General features: G+C 55.8%; 1 protein-coding gene across 1 annotated transcript in view; it reads left to right on the top strand.

Moving 5' to 3' along the window:
- Nucleotides 1-4,608: 4,608 nt before the first annotated feature.
- CUX2 (cut like homeobox 2) overlaps nucleotides 4,609-16,099 on the top strand; it is a gene marked incomplete at its 5' end in the record, with an annotated part of 57,596 nt that continues 46,105 nt past the window's right edge. The window contains one exon of the mRNA XM_082774129.1: nucleotides 4,609-4,837. Within this exon, the coding sequence (XP_082630255.1) occupies nucleotides 4,811-4,837 (27 nt within the window). The remainder of the gene's footprint in view (nucleotides 4,838-16,099) is intronic.

Raw genomic sequence — 16,099 nt, 5'->3', positions numbered from 1 at the left:
CTGCCTGTCCCCTGCTGGGGCATCCCTGGTCAGCCCCAGAGCCGTGGAAAGATCCCAAAATATATTTGGGGTGTGTGGGGGAAGCACCTTTTGTGCCTGCCCAGCCTGGAAGAGGCCAGACCCGATCAGGACAGATAAGGGACATGCTAGGGGGGGGTACCAAAGGGTGGCAGGGGGCTTCGAAGGGATGCTGCAGGCACAGGGACTGAGCACAGCACAAAAACCCTGGCTGGGGACGGGGTGCAGATGGCTGGGCACGCTTCTGCCGTGATTTGTAAGACGGTGCATCTGCTCCGCTGCTCACTTCTCGCTGCCAAGCATCCTCCTCTGCGCTGCACGGGCCTCATCCTGCCCCTCCAGCAGGGAGCAGGGTCCTGCCTGGGGATGGAGCCGGCTCCGGGCACCTCTGTTCCTTCCCCTGCTGTGGGTATTGGGGGATTTACCAGGAAAAAAATGAGTCTTTTAAATATATATGTACATGCATTTATACATACAGAGCTGTGTAGCGAACAAAAGAGCCACGGGAAAGTGGTTGCAGCCTGCGAATGGGTGTCGGGGAATAATGCACCTATCTGTGCCATGGCAAAATCAAGCATCGTCCCTGCTTATCTGCAAAGGAGCCTGTGTTTGACATGAAAAAGCCTTGCTAATTAATAGGACGGCCCCTCTTGAGCTCGATAAAAAATGGAGTCAAAAGGATTTGATTAACCCCCGCTCCTCGCACGGTGCGAGCTCCTCCTGAGCGAGACGGGTGCCTGCGCCCCGGCCAAGTCCTGCCCGCGGCCGATAACGGGGAGCCCCCGACACCAGGGGAGCCAATTTGGGGGTGCCCAAAGGGTGAGGGCACACCGGAGCCAGCCCATGCCCTGCCATCCTGGTTCCCTTGTGGCTATCTTTTGCTCCAAGCGCTGTTTTGTTCCTGCCATCGGATAGATTTGACTAACCTAATACATATGTATACACACCGGTACATTCCCATTCAAACCAATGTAAATTACCTCTGACCAATACGTTTTCCTGGGAAATCAATGCATTTTAACACTGGATAATATTTATGAAATTGAATTTTTCATTGGAGCTAATGCAATTCTCTTCTATTTTATGCATTTTTATTAAACTAATGCATTTTAAATTAAACTGTTGTATATTAACTACAATGGCTGTTGGTACTTACAGTAAAATAATATATGCTCGCCGAAATCAATACATATTCCAAACCCAGGATTTTCCAGTTAACAAGGCTATATCAAATATAACGAATGCTTGTAGCTACTTAATTTGATGCTTATATACACCGCCCGGCATATTTGTTTATTGGTAATGATTGTTTTTAAAGGCGGAGAGCTTATTAAAGGTAGAAAGATGGGGTTTTGTGCAGCCCAGTGCGGCAGCACGGTGGTGGCCACCGCTTGCCTGGTGCTGGCCACCAAAGGGGACGGGGAGAATGGGCTGCGTGTCCCGGTTCTGGCTGGTGACAGAGCCAAGTTGGTGTGTCCCAAAGTGTCCCCATGCCCTTGGCCACCTCCCTGCGTGTTTTGGAGCAGGGCCAAGCAGCCAAAGGTGAGGGGGCCAAGGGCGGACGCCGCTGCGGGTCCCCCCTGGGGATGTGCCCCGCTCCAAGAGCAGGATGCGGCCCCAAGAGGAGGCAGCAGCCCCGGCCCCAAAAGCCGTGGCACAGGCAGGGGAAAGCCATAAATAGCAGCACCACACGCCGCGCACACGCCGAATGGCGCCACGGTCGAGATAATTTCGGGCGAAGCAATAAAAGAGGGAAATTAATTAAAGAGCATGTGCTAATTGTAGCGGGAACGCGCCTGGAAATAAGGAGACTTGGCTGAAAGGCGGCCGGCCCCGCTGCGGCGGAGGGGTCCGGGCATGGGAGCTCCGGTGACACCGAGGGCTGAGGCCGGGCACAGCTCAGTGCATGCCACACAGTGCCCCCACCGTGTCCCTGGTGTCCCCCCCATGTCCCTGGTGTCCCCCCCATGTCCCCATCCCCGTGCCCCCCGTGTCCCCAGCGGTGTCACAGCTTCACCCTTTACCTGTGTCGCTTCTCACCCCCAATCTGTGCAGCCGTGTCCCCCCCGCTGTCCCCTGTGTGTCCTCCCCCCCCGTGTGTCCCTCCCCGTGTGTCCCCCTCCCCGTGTCCCGGTCCCTGTCCGCGCTGCGGGGCGCGGTGGCCGCCAGGTGTCGCCGGTGTAACGGGAGCGGGGAGGGGGCTGCGGGGAGACGGAGGGGAGGGGACGGGGAGAGGGCAGGGACGGGGGAGGGAGGGAGGGAGGGAGAGGGACGGGGAGAGGGAGAGGAGAGGGGCAGGGAGAGGGGGAGGAAGGAAGAGGGATGGGGAGAGGGTGAGGAGGAAGGGAGAGGGATGGGGATGGGAGGAGGAAGGGAGAGGGATGGGGAGAGGTAGAAAAGGAGAGGGGCAGGGAGAGGGTGAGGAGGAAAGGAGAGGGGTAGGGACAGGGGGGAGGAAGGGAGAGGGGCAGGGAGAGGATGAGGAGGAGAGGGACAGCGAGAAGGTAAGGAGGAAGGGAGAGGGGCAGGGAGAGGGAGAGGGGCAGGGAGAGGATGAGGAGGAGAGCGGTAAGGGGAAGGGCAGGGAGGGGAGTAAGGGGAGAGGTAGGGAAGAAAGGGGGTAAGAAGGAGAGGGGCAGGCTGCGGGGAGAGGGCAGCTGGCCACGAAGCGGAGGGAATCACCTCCAGCAGCGGGCTGCCACGCCGTCAAGCAACAGCTTAAATCATTTGACGTGGCACTGGGAGCACTGGGAGCACTGGTTTGGCTCGGTGCGGGTCCCCACGTCCCCCTGCCCGCCCTGGGGATGAAGCACTCGCTGCCCCCGTCGCCTGATGGGGCCAGATCGCCGCACAAAGGACTTATCGGGGGGATCACAAACGACAGGAAGGCGAGAATAAATTAACGCCTGAAATGGGAGCGTGCTGAAATCCAACATTTTTTTTATTATTTTTAAGTACGCAGAAAATCTCCTGCCATATTTTAATTAAAAGCCTTTCAGAAGAGGAGGCGAGGGGCTGCCATTTACAACGGGCTATTGTCAGGCGCACAAAGCGAGCCGTTCTGGAGACAAACTGATTTATTAACCTGCGCCCCGCGGCGCTGCCCGGGCCGGGGGGGCCAGGAGAGGCAGGGGGGCGGCAGGGCCGGGTCCCCTCGCTGTCCCCGGGGTGCCCGAGGTGGCTGGGGACACGCTGCTGGCCTCGGGGCGCAGCCCCTCTCCTCTTCGAGGAGTGAGTTATGAATGATTTGGCCGAACAGAAACATTCCTTTGAAGCCCACAATTGAGTTTGCTCGCCGAAGACGCCGCGCTGGTTTTTACTCCTGATGGATGAGCGGGCTCCTCCGTGCCCTCAGAGGGAGCGCGGTGGGCACGGATCAGCTCTGCGGGCACAGGGGAGGGTCCCCTCGCCCAGCACCCGTCTCTGCTGGTGTCCTGTAGTGGGTAACCAAAACCTGTGAGAGGCCCTGGGTGCCTCTGTTGTGGTGTTGGTGCCATCGGGGTCATGGGTTCAGTGTGGAGTTTGCCCTCGTGGCCAGGGGCTCGCTGGTCCCCTCGTGGCCCAGCACCGGGGGCTGGTGGCAGCCCTGGTGAGGGGCCAGCAGTGCAGCCAGGCTCTCCTTAACACCAACTGTCTCGGCTCCTGCAAATCGTTTTTATTTTTATTTTTTTTGCACTTTGATTTTCTCCTCACTCGCTCTTCTGCCCCGGGGCGTTTTGCGATCGTGGGATTGCAGGCGGCTCCGAGCACGAGAGAGGAGAAGGACCAGATCCTTTCCTCGCCGCTTTTACACTGCAGGACGGTGCCAAGGTCACGTCTTCTCCTCTCGGACCCCACTCCTGGCTCAGGAGGGCAAAAAAGGAGCGAGAAAAGAGGGACTGGACCTGAGCCATGCCTGTAGGGCGAGCCTGTGGGGCACAGCGTGGGATGTGGTCTGACCCTACAGCATCTCCTGAGCTCTTTTAGGTGCTCAGGCTCTCGCTGCCAGCTCCTCAGCAGGAATTTATTGCCTGGCCAGGGACGGAGCATCCCTTCTGCTCCCCAAATCTCAGCCAGCAGCGCCGCGACCCCCAGCACCGCCCCGGCCCCATTTCACCCCTGGGTGTGAGGAAAACAAAACGTGAAACCCGGTGTGATCCACACGAAGCTCCTGGTGCGTTCGGTGTGCCCACAGCGGGATTCACACCCAAATTCACCCCCTCTTTCCAGCACCAAACCCTCACGGCGCCTTGAGGGGACCCTTGAGGGCGGGTAAAGATCCCCCCCACACACAAACACCCCCCGGGGGAGCCAGCTCGGGACCGCCACCTCCCAACTTTCCTCAGGGGGCCCTGCGGCTCCCCCCCCCCCGTGAGGAACGGAGCCGTGTGGAGGCGATGCCGGCTGGGCGGGCGGGCTCGGGGCCGGGCCGGGCCGGGCTCGGCGTCTCCCCGGCTTCCGTGCCCCAAGATGGCCGCCGAGGTGGGAGCCGGGTGCCGGGGCCGCTTCGCTGTCCGCCGGCTGCAGGTTGGTGGCGGCGGCGGCCCCCGAGCGCCTCAGCCCCGGCGTGCGGCGGGGAGAAGGGGCGGGCGGCCTCCCCCAGCCCTCCCCCCGCTGCTCCGCCGTCCCCTCCCTCCGCCCGCCCTTCCCCATCGATAGGTATCAGGAATTGATCCCCCGCCGCCGCCGCCGCCTCCACCTCCACCGGCTCCGGCTCCTTCTCCGCCGGCTCCTCCGCTCTTTGTTTCGGTGCCGCCGGGAGCACGGAGGAGGAGGAGGAGAAGCAGAAGCAGAAGAAGCAGCAGCGGGTGGCATGGAGCCACCCGGCCCCCGCCCCAAGGTGACAGAGCCGGCACCGGGGTCGGGAAGGGAGAGAAATATGGGGAGGGGGTTTGGGGGGGGGCGGCGGCTCCGTGCCCCGCCCCGGCGGGCGGCAAGTTGGGAGGGCGGCGGCTGAACTTTGGGGACAGACAGACGGACAGACAGACAGACGGACAGACAGACGGACACCCCCAAAAAAATAAAATAAAATAAAACCCTTCCAGGCAGCCCCGCTGCCAAGTTTTGCCCCCCCCCCCCCAAAAAAAAAAAAACCTCGACCCCGGAGCCGCAGGTGCCGCCCGGTGGAAGCGACCGGGCAGGGAACGAAGGAGGAAGGGGGGGGGGCTCGGAGATTTGGGGGGGGGGGCTCGGTTCGCGATCGTAGCACAGGGGAAAGAGGAGGAGGAGGAGGAGGAGGAGGAGGAGGAAGAGAGGAGGTGGAGACGTGCCCGGGGCCGGCCGGAGCCCCCCCCCCCCTGCTCTCCTATTGTTATTGGGGGCTGGAGGAGGCAGCGTGAGGAATCGGGCTGCTCCCCGGGGGCTTTTTTTTATCCCCACCCCCCTCAGTGTCCCGGTTTGTCGGGAGCGGTGTCGGGGCTCCGAGGTACGGGGCTGGGGTGCGATGTGATCGCCGGGCGAGGCGGCCCCGGGATGGATCCAGCTATCTGGGCGCCGCCGGAGAGCTCCTTTGTGGTTCCGTGCAGGTCACGGTTGCTGGTATCCAGCTGTAGGCTGCCGGAGGGCCGGGAAATTCACGGTAAGTCCCTTTGTTAACGGGAGGGAGGGACGGGGAAACCGGGGAGGGACGAGGGGTTGCTCCCCAACCGGCCGCTTGCCACGGGCACCTACCTGGGTGGCGAGGAGCCCCGGCAATTAACACAATAGCTGCTGCTTGAACAGAGGTTGCCGCCGAAAAGGGGGCGAAACCCAACCCCAAAGGTTGGTTTGCACGGGTGTTCAAAGGGGTTTTTGGCCCCGCAGGGTGGCCCGGAGTTTAAAAACGCGAGGGGGGGGAGTAAACAAACCTCAAGGCGGTTTAAAGGCTCCGGTGGCGTATCGGCAGTTGGGGCGTTTTAATGCGTTTTGGTTTTTAAGCGGCTTTCCGGGCTGCGTCTGCGATAGCCGACCCGAAAAGTAATGCAGGTAGCACGGAGAGCCGGCTCGCCACCGCTGCTGGCTTATGGCATTGTGGTGGGAAAGGGGTTAGGGCTGCGAGCGCCCCGGCTACAAGAGCATCCCTCGGTGCATCACGCCGCTGAGTTTTTGGGTGCAGAACCTGGGATTCAAGGCAAATATCGGCAGCCACTTTGCCATGGGGTCAGCGGAGCGGGGCGGGTGGCAGGGGGCAACTTTGCGTGGCGGGGAGCTGGGGAGGTGGGCGCTGAGCGGGGACGGCAGCGGTGCTGGTGGGGGACCTGTGTCCAGGCAGCGGTGCTGCCACCTCCCCGGGCTCCCGGTGGGAAAGGTGACCTTGTGCCAGCTTGGCCTGATGCCCTCTATTTAAAAAGAAAAAAAAAAAGAAGGGAAACAATCCATTTATTCTTCTTCTGAGAGCTTTTCTTTTTTTTTTTTTTTTTTTCTCCTTTCTCCTTTTTTCTTTCTCTTTAATGCATGTGTCTAAGCGGCTCTGCTGGCCTAGGGCTTGCTGGGAATGGCAGAGTTTGAGCAGCCCTGATGAATGGTGGGCATATGTAAAACATGTAGATAATGTGCTCCTCGGTAGCACTTTGATCGAAACGGCATCGAGCCTTTTTACAGCAAATAGTCTCGGAAATGAGAAGAGATAAAATTCTATCAAAGATAATACCAGACATATTTCACTGGGTTATGAGATTGTTTTATTGTGTACATTACTAATGCAGTATTTTTTTACAGCTTTCTTGTGTGTAAGAGTCATAACGGGCTCCATACCTTGATTTTTTTTTTTTCCCGTGCTTTAATTTGCTCTTGTTTTATTATGTTCGGTTTAGCGCCGTACGGATTACGCACGCTGCATTCCGGATGCTAATCTAACCCACTCCGTGGTAAAACAGCAAAAAAAAAAAAAAAAAAAAAAGGGAAGAGTTGTGAGCTGCTGATTTGGGATAATAAATACAACAGCAAGTGAGGGGAGAGAGACCTATTATAGCCATCTTTTATAAATGTCTCCACATCTCATTATGCAGATTAGCTCTGGCTACATGGCTCCGGCGTTGGCTTCGTCAAAGGAAACGCTGCTCGCTTTATTCCCTGCAATGCACCCGCTCGCTGCGTGCCCGCGTGGAGGAGCAGACTTGGCGGGGACTTTGGGCAGAAAACTTCGGCGCTGCCCCTGCCGGATCGCGGTGCGCCGGCAGCCTCGCCGCGCGCGCGCTGCGGTGGCTGGCGTCTTCTCCAAGTTTAGGGGGAGGAAAGGGAAAAAAAAAAAAAGAAGAAGAAAAAAAAAAGATGTGGATGTGATTAAAATATTATAACCTTATGATATTCTGAAGTGCATAAATTTTACATATCAGCTACAGAGGGAGTTTAGACATCCATTAAATGATATGACAGCTTGACTTATCTAAATGTGCTATCATTTAACAATGTGTCAAAATTCTTCTTTATATAGATGACAGCAGTAAATAAGCTATCAGTCCTCTTGGCTGAAGCTTAATTCCTGAAGCTTGGACTGATAAACTTGGCGGCGCTGCTTTGGGCTCCGAGCAGGGGAGCTTCACTTCCTCACCCCCCCCCCCCCCCCAGTCCTGCGTGGTTTTGGGGCTATAAAGGAGGGAGCTGTGGGATCTCCTGGGTTCCTCCAGCCTCTCCAGAGCCCTGCCAGCAGCCCCAGGCTCTCTGTGCTGCCGAAACGGTTTCTGTTTGTGCTCCTAGCCCGTCGGAGGCCCGAGTCAAAATTCACCTGGGGTATGGCACATGGGTGCTGGTGGATCTGACCCAGCAATGGGCACCAGTTCCTTGTGGCATGGAGGCAAATCCGTGCTCACCCCGCTTGGCAGAGGTGTCCTCTGCAGCAAGGAGAGCAAGGAGTGGGTGTTGAAGGGTGGGCAGGTGCCAGGGGGCACCGTGCCCAAAGGGCAAAGGGCATGGAGAGCCCAAAATGAGCTCGGGGATGGTGCTGGGGGCTGGGGAAGCCCCCGCTGTGTCTCTTCCTCACCACGCTGTGGTTGTGGTGGGTCTGTAGGGTGCTGAGCTATGTTGTCAAGGGATGGGAAGCTCCTCGGTGGGAAAGGGGACGATGCTTCCCATCCCTTGTAAACGTCGGTGTTCCTTCCCATGCGGAGATCTCAGGGTGGGTGAGCAAATCCTGTGCCCGTGCGGGGCTGGCTCGGGGCGCTGCTGGGTGGTTGAGACGTTTGGGGCTTCCCGGTGGCTCCAGCTTCTCCCCGTGCGCCAGGCAGGTGGGACGTGGGCTGGAGAATGACGGTGTTTGGAGAATTAATGCAAATTTAGCAGCAGTGGAAATAACGAAGCCTGCTTCTCTGCAGGCGTCCGTCTTGTGCCTGGGTTCCCTGGTGCCCGATAGCCGTGCGCTCCCCTGGAAGCCCTCCTGGTGCTTTCCCATGGGGTTTCTCTGCTGTCTGCTGTCACTGCTGCGCCCTACAGCCTGTCTTTTGGCAGGGACATTTCTTTTCTTCGCCCAGAAGCCCTGTTTCCTTGTAGCTCAAGGTGTGCAGTAACCAGCAGTGCCTGTCCCTGTGGTGTGGCACCGCGCAGGGACATCGCAGCCACCCGTGGGCAGCTGATGCTCCTGCCTGCTCCTCTGAAACCTTGCTGGCCTCACACTGCTCCCACCTGCTGCTGGCCCTTGGCCTTGCCACGAGCAGAAAGTTCAAGTTCCTGAGGTGTAACGTGTTGTGTTTTTTTTTTTTTTTCTTTTCTTTTCTTTTTTTTTTACCTTGTGGCTGAATAATTGAGACGCTGCCAGACGAGCAGAGAACTGCAGAAAATGAGAGTTTATCTTTAGCTCTGCGGCTCTCGCTTTAGAAACCGGTGACCCCGATTCCAGCCCGAAGAGTGACTTCTTCCCTAATTAATAAATCCATTAATTAATTGTGTGCGTGCCGCAGCCCATTAGAGATATGTGCGCTGGCCTCCTGATCCAGTTTAGTGGATTGTCTCTGTGGCCTTGGGGGGGGGGGGGGGGGGAGAGAGATTGTGACCACGAGGCGAATAGGGGACAGGGATGAAAATATCATTTGTTCCTGTGGGATTGCAGAGAAGGGTCACAGCCTTACTGGTCTGGTGGCTGTGGGGCGAAACTGGGAGCACTGGGCACCGACTGGGGCGAGCGGCGCGGGGTGGCAGGGCTCCCCGAGCCTGGCGCGGCACAGCAGGGCGGTTGCGTGCAGGTGGAGCTGAATGCTAAAACGTTTGGCGATCCGAATTATTATTTATGACCAGATTAAGCAAACAGCACACTCCCAGCCTGCGAGTCCTTTAGGAGGTACTTGCTTAACTAGATAACCTCAGCGGAGCATGGAGAACTAGCTATTCATCTCCCTCCATATGTTGGCACAGTCGCGGCTCCCTCCAGTTAATTTTTCTTGCTGTCTGCAGAGACTCCACATAAAAATGCAGGCATAATTGCGTGCTCCGGTCCCAGAGCTGCTGTTTTCTCCGCTGAACGTCAGGTTACCGGTTGGCAAACGAAACGCCATCTCTGAATGCACAAGTCCTGGCTTGGCTCGGCGGTGAGATTGTGGCTCTGGGGCTGGCAGTGCCCCTCAATTTCTCCCTCTTTCCCTCCTGCTTTTGCCGCCCAGGGGAAAGCAGAGGTTGTGGGATCCTGGGGGCAGCCCCATATCCGTGGGCATCAGAGTTATGTCGCTGTATGGCCAAGTCCCTGGTCCTGAATTTCAGGGAATTTCCCTGGGAATTGCAGCTCCAACCCGACAAAAGGAAACTGCAGGGCGGTTATCCACAATGGGGACCTGAAGCACCCTGGGGCCGAGCCTTACTCGGATTTAAATTAATTTAGGGTTCAAACACGGCTTTCCTCAAGGTGCAGAGCAATCAGTGGTGCAGCACGGGTGCTGATGGCCGGGAAGGCTCCCTCTGGGATGGTAACAGGCACGTCGAGGGCATCCATTTCCCCAGAAAGGCTCCGGGAAGTTTCTCAGAACATTTTGTACCCTCCTGCTCCTATTATAGAAAGATGTAATTCCCCAACTTGGGAGATAATAAGCAGGTATTGACTTCTGCTGGGGTCATTATCAAGATTTATTCAGTCAATATGGCTTCTCCGGTCAATAAATCTTGAGGTTGATAAAGGAGGAATATATACTTGCAGACTTTATTAAAAAGTTTTCCCCTTCCGTAACACTTTCTGGTGCGTGTTGCGTTAGCATCCATGATGGAGAGTTCTCTCATTACCTGCTTTTGTGGCTCCTGCTTTCCTGCAGTTTTCGGCACGCCTTGCAGTGGCAGCAAAACCTGGGTGGGAGGAACAAACCCTGCCAGCATCAGCACCACGCTCCCTTGCTGCCTCACGCCTCCGTGCCTCAGTTTCCCCACTCGTGGGCATGGAGGATTCCTGCAAAACACGGTTTTGGGGTGAGAAACCCCCACGGGGTGTATGCAGCCAGGCAGGAGGCTGTGCAGGCGTGGTGGAAATGGGGAATTTCTCCTCAGCCGAGCTTCCCGGTCCCACGCACGCAGGCGCTGGCACGGATACACGTACCGAGGCCTCGTTCCAGAGTGGTTTCAGTGCTTTTTAATATGGCCTCGCTGTGTAATTATTTTTTTGACTAGTTTGGTGTAACATTTAATGATTTCCCCGAAGCTGCAACAGGACCCCGGAGCATTGATTTAGCTGCAGTTTAAGCGACTTGCTGCTAATGCGCGGCTGTTTTAATATTAATTGCTCGGTGCGTGCGTGCTAGCTAGTTCTTCTGCAACACGGATTTCTAAAAAAGTAAATAACCAATTTGAACCCCGTGTAAATATTACTCTAGTGGGAACTGCGCCGTGCGTCAGCCGCTCCGAGCATGCTACGGTTGCCTTTGGTAACGCTCCTGCAGTTTTACACTGAAGTCAGGACCTCGGGCTCCCTTTGTTTTCCTCCGTCAGGATAACATCGTAAAGTATTACCTGGTGCTGGCAGCGGGTCTCGTACTGTGCAGCGTAAGCACGGCCGCTCGTCTCCGCGGGATCTGGGGAGCGACCCGGCTGCTGCGTTATTGCTGAGGGCGTTCGGTCTTTATTCGTCGCCGTGCTCTTTATTAATGGTCTTGATTAATAATCGTGCCCCTCTGGTCTGGGGTAGACGGTGTTCGGCCGCGGCTCCCGGAGCATTTTGCAAACATTGCTTCATCGCCGGAGCTGGGTAATGATTACCCTGCTCTTCCCCCATCTTCTCGGCGAGGGATGGAGGGACACGGGTTGGAGGAGCAGCGTTGCCAAAATCCCCCCGTGGGGCACGTTGGCTTCCCCCTCCATGCCTTTGGTGCCGGGGCTGGGAGGGATGCTCATGGGGACCACCTGCCCTGCACCCCTGTGAGCCTCCTGCCTCGCTGTCCCCAAATCCTTGGGTTTGCCAAAACACCGCTTTTTGGCCCCAAAAGGAGTGATTGGTGTGGCTGTCCGGGGACATGGTTTTGCCCGTGCCATTCCCCACCGCGTGAGCACGGCGCGCGCCGTGGAGGCAGCGGAGCCGGGGCCGCCGCGCCGCTCCTTCAAATAAAAGCAGCTAATTAACATTATTCTTTAATTATTGCCTTTATCAACAAGGGGTCTGGTTTATACCAGCAGGGTAGTCGCTTTGCCTTCCACTACCCAAGTGAATGCTTCAGTTCCTGTTGCTTTTGAAATGAATTTGATGTCATCTGCCCATTGTCACTTAATGGGGACACTTGGGTAATGATTGCGCGCTCCAGCCCTGTTAGCAGCACTGCGAGCGTGTAATTTAGCCCCTTAGGCAGCAGTACTTTTGAAATCTCTGGATAGTTTTGAACTCTCTGTTCTTAATTAAATATGCAATTTTTCACGGTAACCAGGTTAATTCTTTTGTGTTGTGTTGTAATACTGTTAGGAATTTTTCATAGTTCTTATTAAACATTATTCAGGCATTGTGAATTCCATAATTAAAAAAAATGAAAAGAACAAAGCTTGATTCACTTCTTTCTTTTCCCTGGTTAATTTATCAAATGAATTTTGCAAATTTTTCTTTTCGTCCCCAGACAGTGTGCCAAGTGTTTTAAAGGGGAAGGATTTAATTGCTCTGTAGGGATTGGTTGGTTATGAAGGATTTGGCTGTTTGATTAGTAAACCCTACTGGGAATGGTTTAATGCTCCATGATCTTAAAAATTGTCTGATTGTTAGGCTCTCCAAGGATGTTTTCTCTTTTCGTTATGTACGGCAACAGCTTCGCACAAGTGTGATTATTAGGTAGCGAGGAGGGAGCCCAGGGGCCGATCCCGCCTGCCCTTCCAGCAGCGATCGCGGGCGAGCCTTCCTCCCTGGTGGTGATGATGATGGAGCAGAGGACCCGTGGTGGTTCACACGTTGCTGCAGTGCCCTTGGCCGCATCCTGCCCTGGGCTTTTCCCCCTGGCCCTGTTTCTTGATGCTGTGTGGAATATTGGGGGTCTCATCGGGGACCCCCCAGCCACGTTTCAGTGGATGTATCCCATAGCCAGGGGCTGCAGAGCTGCAGAATCACATCCGGAGCATCCCTCGGAGAGATGCAAAGCTTGGTGATGTCAAGCCAGAAGGCTTTAACCAGGGAAGCTTTAAAAAAAAACCACACAAACCAAACAAAACAGCATGAAAATGCTTGTGTTTTTGCTGGCAGCGCTGGGAGCCACTTGCTGCTGCTGCTGCTCCCTGGGTTGGTTTTAGAGCGCTGCTGGACTTGGATGGGAAAAAAAAAGTCAATAACTGGTGTTTCTCCTGCCCTGTTGAGAGCCGTGGCGCACTCCTTCCGTGCATCTGAGCTTCTGGATGGAGCTGGTCCTTTCCCCGAGCTCTTTCACTGCACCAGGACTGAAGAAAGCCCTACGGTTCTGGCTCTGTTGCTGCAGGCAGAATTGCATCCCCCAGGTTTTAGGTGGGGAAAGAAGGGCTCAGCAGGCACTGTTGGAGCCCAGATCGGGGATGCACGGGACCCTGGTGCCCCTCGTTTACCCAGGGGGCTGCCGAGGGCTTTTCCGTGGGGCAGGAGGGGCTTTTCCCTGGGGGGCGATGCTCGCCGCGAGCTGGCAGCCAGACGGGATCGATAGCGGCAGCTCTGAGGGGGCTCCCCGGGGGTTGTTTTGGCTTTAAGGGGAGGTCAGAGAGTCGTTGAACTTATAAATATATTAGTATTTAAGGGAAGAGTCGCCGGCTTCCAGCTCGGTTTATGCGGCGCCGACTTCTTCCCATTCTGGTCGAAGCCTCCTACGCCGGGTGAATGACGCAGCCGCCTGGCACCGGGGTTGGGACCTCGGCGGGATGGAGATGGAAAATAAAAAACGTGCAGCGGTGCCGAGGGCAGGGGCTTTGCCCTGGAAAGCATCCCGAGCTGGAGGCGGGCAGGCGGTGGTGCCCGGGGCAAGGCATGGCAATGGAGAAGCATCACCGCCCCGGAGAGCAACAACTCCAAGCAGGGGTGGGAAGCATTTGCTCTTCGTCTCTCGTTTCTTCAGATTTTGCTCCAAAGCAAAGACTTGTGCCAAGATCTGGCCGCGTGGCACGTCCATGGGACTTTTGGGCTCCTGGTCCTGCAGCACTGCTGCACGGGACCCTTCCAGTGAGTGCCGCGGCCGCTCCCTCCGGTGCCGTGCTGACCCCGAAAGTCATTTTATATGGGAAAAAAAAAGGAAAAGAAAAAAAAAAAAAAAAAAGAAAAGAAGTAGACATTTGAAAGGCGAAGCCGAGCAGACGCCGGTAATGTATTCACAGGCATGACACAGAATGGCAGCGTGTCATGAACCGCGTCCCCGGGGACCCGTGGGGCTGTGATATTGGCTTTAACCCACAAAGGCTCCAGTCGGTGCGTAAATTCATCAGGCTTACGGGATTGCTCTTGGACTACTGAATAATTTACGGTTCCAGAGCCCAGCCAGGTTCAGGTCATTGGGGTTCATGGGTTAATAACAGGTTTGGTTTTTGTTGTCAGCAGCTGCCTTGATAACATATGAAAGAATCCTATTCTGTTGATTAGATTTTGAAATGGATCAATTTTTAATCAGCAGAACATCTGACTCACTCAATAAGGGTAGCATTGTGGAGACAGGGCGGAGGTGCTCTTTATTTACAGGACTGTTTGCTCGCACTCGCACGCAGCTCGGCGCGGGGCTGCCCCCCCCCCTCCACGTCCCCTCTCCCCAAAAGAAGTCACCTGCGTTGCCCACCGCACGGCTTTGGGCTGCCAGCCAACTCACAAATCCGTGGTGCTCCTCAGGAGAGGAGAGGGTGAGCCAAAGGCTTGGTTTAGCTCTGTTATTGATGGAAAAAACACTTCCCAAACAGTGAGCAGATTTTGCCTACCGTAGCAGGGTCCCCAAAGGGACCGTGCCTCTACTTGGGGATGTCCCCAAGGGCTCAGGGGTCTCTCCGCCAGCCGAGGAGCCCCAGCCTGAAGGTCTCCAGCCCACACCCTGGGTGCAAGAAGCCTTCAAAGGGAGTCACTCGGCCGATTTCATCACCACCCTTAATTCTACAAGAGCCGAATTCCCACTCGAAGTTAAATTTGGGGTGGGGATGCTATTTTTGCCCTTTTTTTTTTTTGGAGTGCTCGAGGTGCAAAAGGCACCCCAAGCTCGGTGTGCTGCATTGCATCGTAATGCTCGCGTGCGTTTCTTTTTGCACAGGCGTGCATAAATTACATTTCCCCCTAAGTAGAAGCTGCTGTGTCAAAATTTCGGCCCGAAGCAAGCATTAACAACTGGCATAATGGGCCTGCTGGAAAATTAAACTCCCACCTCCCTCCCTCGCTCATTTCCAGTAACAGGAAAGGTAAAAGTCTCATAAATACAACTTGGCAAAGCGGTGCCACTGGATTAAGGGTTACTTTGGGGCTGTTTGGTGGGCGCTGAGGGATCATTGGGAAGCCCCGTTTCTGGCAGGTATTGCTATGGAGAAGTTGGCCGTAGTGGCAATTTGCATGGCTTTGCCCTGGGTGCTCTGCAATTTAACTTTTCATTTTACTTTTGAAGCTTGTGCCTCCTGGCCGTCTCCTTCACCTAAACAAACATTTCCCCTCTCCCCGTGGATCATTTAAGGTCACAGCTCTGTGGGGCTGGAAGTAAGGCTGCGGGACCGTGCTACAATCGCGGTGGCAGCGGCCAGGGTGGGCGACGGATCGGTTTCTGCTAAAAACATGAGCAACGTCAGAAGGTTAAACACGCAGCTTATATCATCCCCGGCAGGTTTATTTTCGGGAGAGCAACGGGTGTCACGAGTTCCCGACTTTCAAATTCAGTTTATTTTGGTGACGGAGGATGCGCTTCTCTGTCGAGTGCCCGCTGGTTGTTTTCTGGGGCGGGTTGAAAGGAAAACGTTTTCATAAAGAGTAGGGGGGCAGCTGACCTGGCTTTTATTTTTAATAACCGCTCAGAAAGCACGGACTGCGATGATCCATCGTGGGTGCCCTTTGGCAGGTAGCAGGGACGTGCCTGGTTTTTAGGCCTGAGAAAGGCAGCGGCTCCTCTGGTGACTTATTAACTCTCCTAATTGCCTTTGTGTTTAGCAACGAAGTAAGTAAATGAAGCGCGGATCGGAGCCTGGGCTTTGCTGTCCTTGCTCGGGCAGGAATGACCCCAAAAACGTGCGGCGGGTGCCGGGGTCCCCCCCGCGAGGGGAGCGGGTGGCAGCGGCGAGGTGGGAAGTGTCGCCGTGCTCCTTAATTTGCAATTTAAGGGAACGAAGGAAGGTTGCTGCTTCGCAGTGCCGGGTTAATTTGGGTCTGCGGAGCCGTGCTGGTGGCAGTCCCAAGGCTGGCAGGTACAACCTCTTGTATCAGGAGCAGGCTGCACTCATTTGAGCAGGAGTCACCGAGACCAGCATGTCATCTTGTCCTCCTTCCCCTGGGAGGTTTAAGCCATTCTTCCAGGTACGAGGCTCCTACAGCTTGGGGTATTCGGGTGTGTTAGGCACAGCCTCGGGGGACACGCGGGTCGCATTTTGGCAGAAGGCATCTTTTCCTTACCCATCCCTTCCTACCAGAAACCCTTCGCCTGGAAGGGTTTCTGCATTCGTCCCTTATTTTTGGCTAATAATTACAGAATAACAGAGCCCAGCATCCCTTCCAACACCGAGCAGATGGAGCGTCCTGAGCCTTAGCATGCTCCTGGCTCCGACAGTGCCAGCAGGTCCCGGG

This window comes from Aythya marila (genome assembly GCF_965140915.1).
Source record: "Aythya marila genome assembly, chromosome: 17".
Taxonomy (NCBI): Eukaryota; Metazoa; Chordata; class Aves; order Anseriformes; family Anatidae; genus Aythya; species Aythya marila.
Note: the sequence above shows the minus strand (reverse complement) of the source record. Positions and strands in the feature narration are given on the sequence as shown.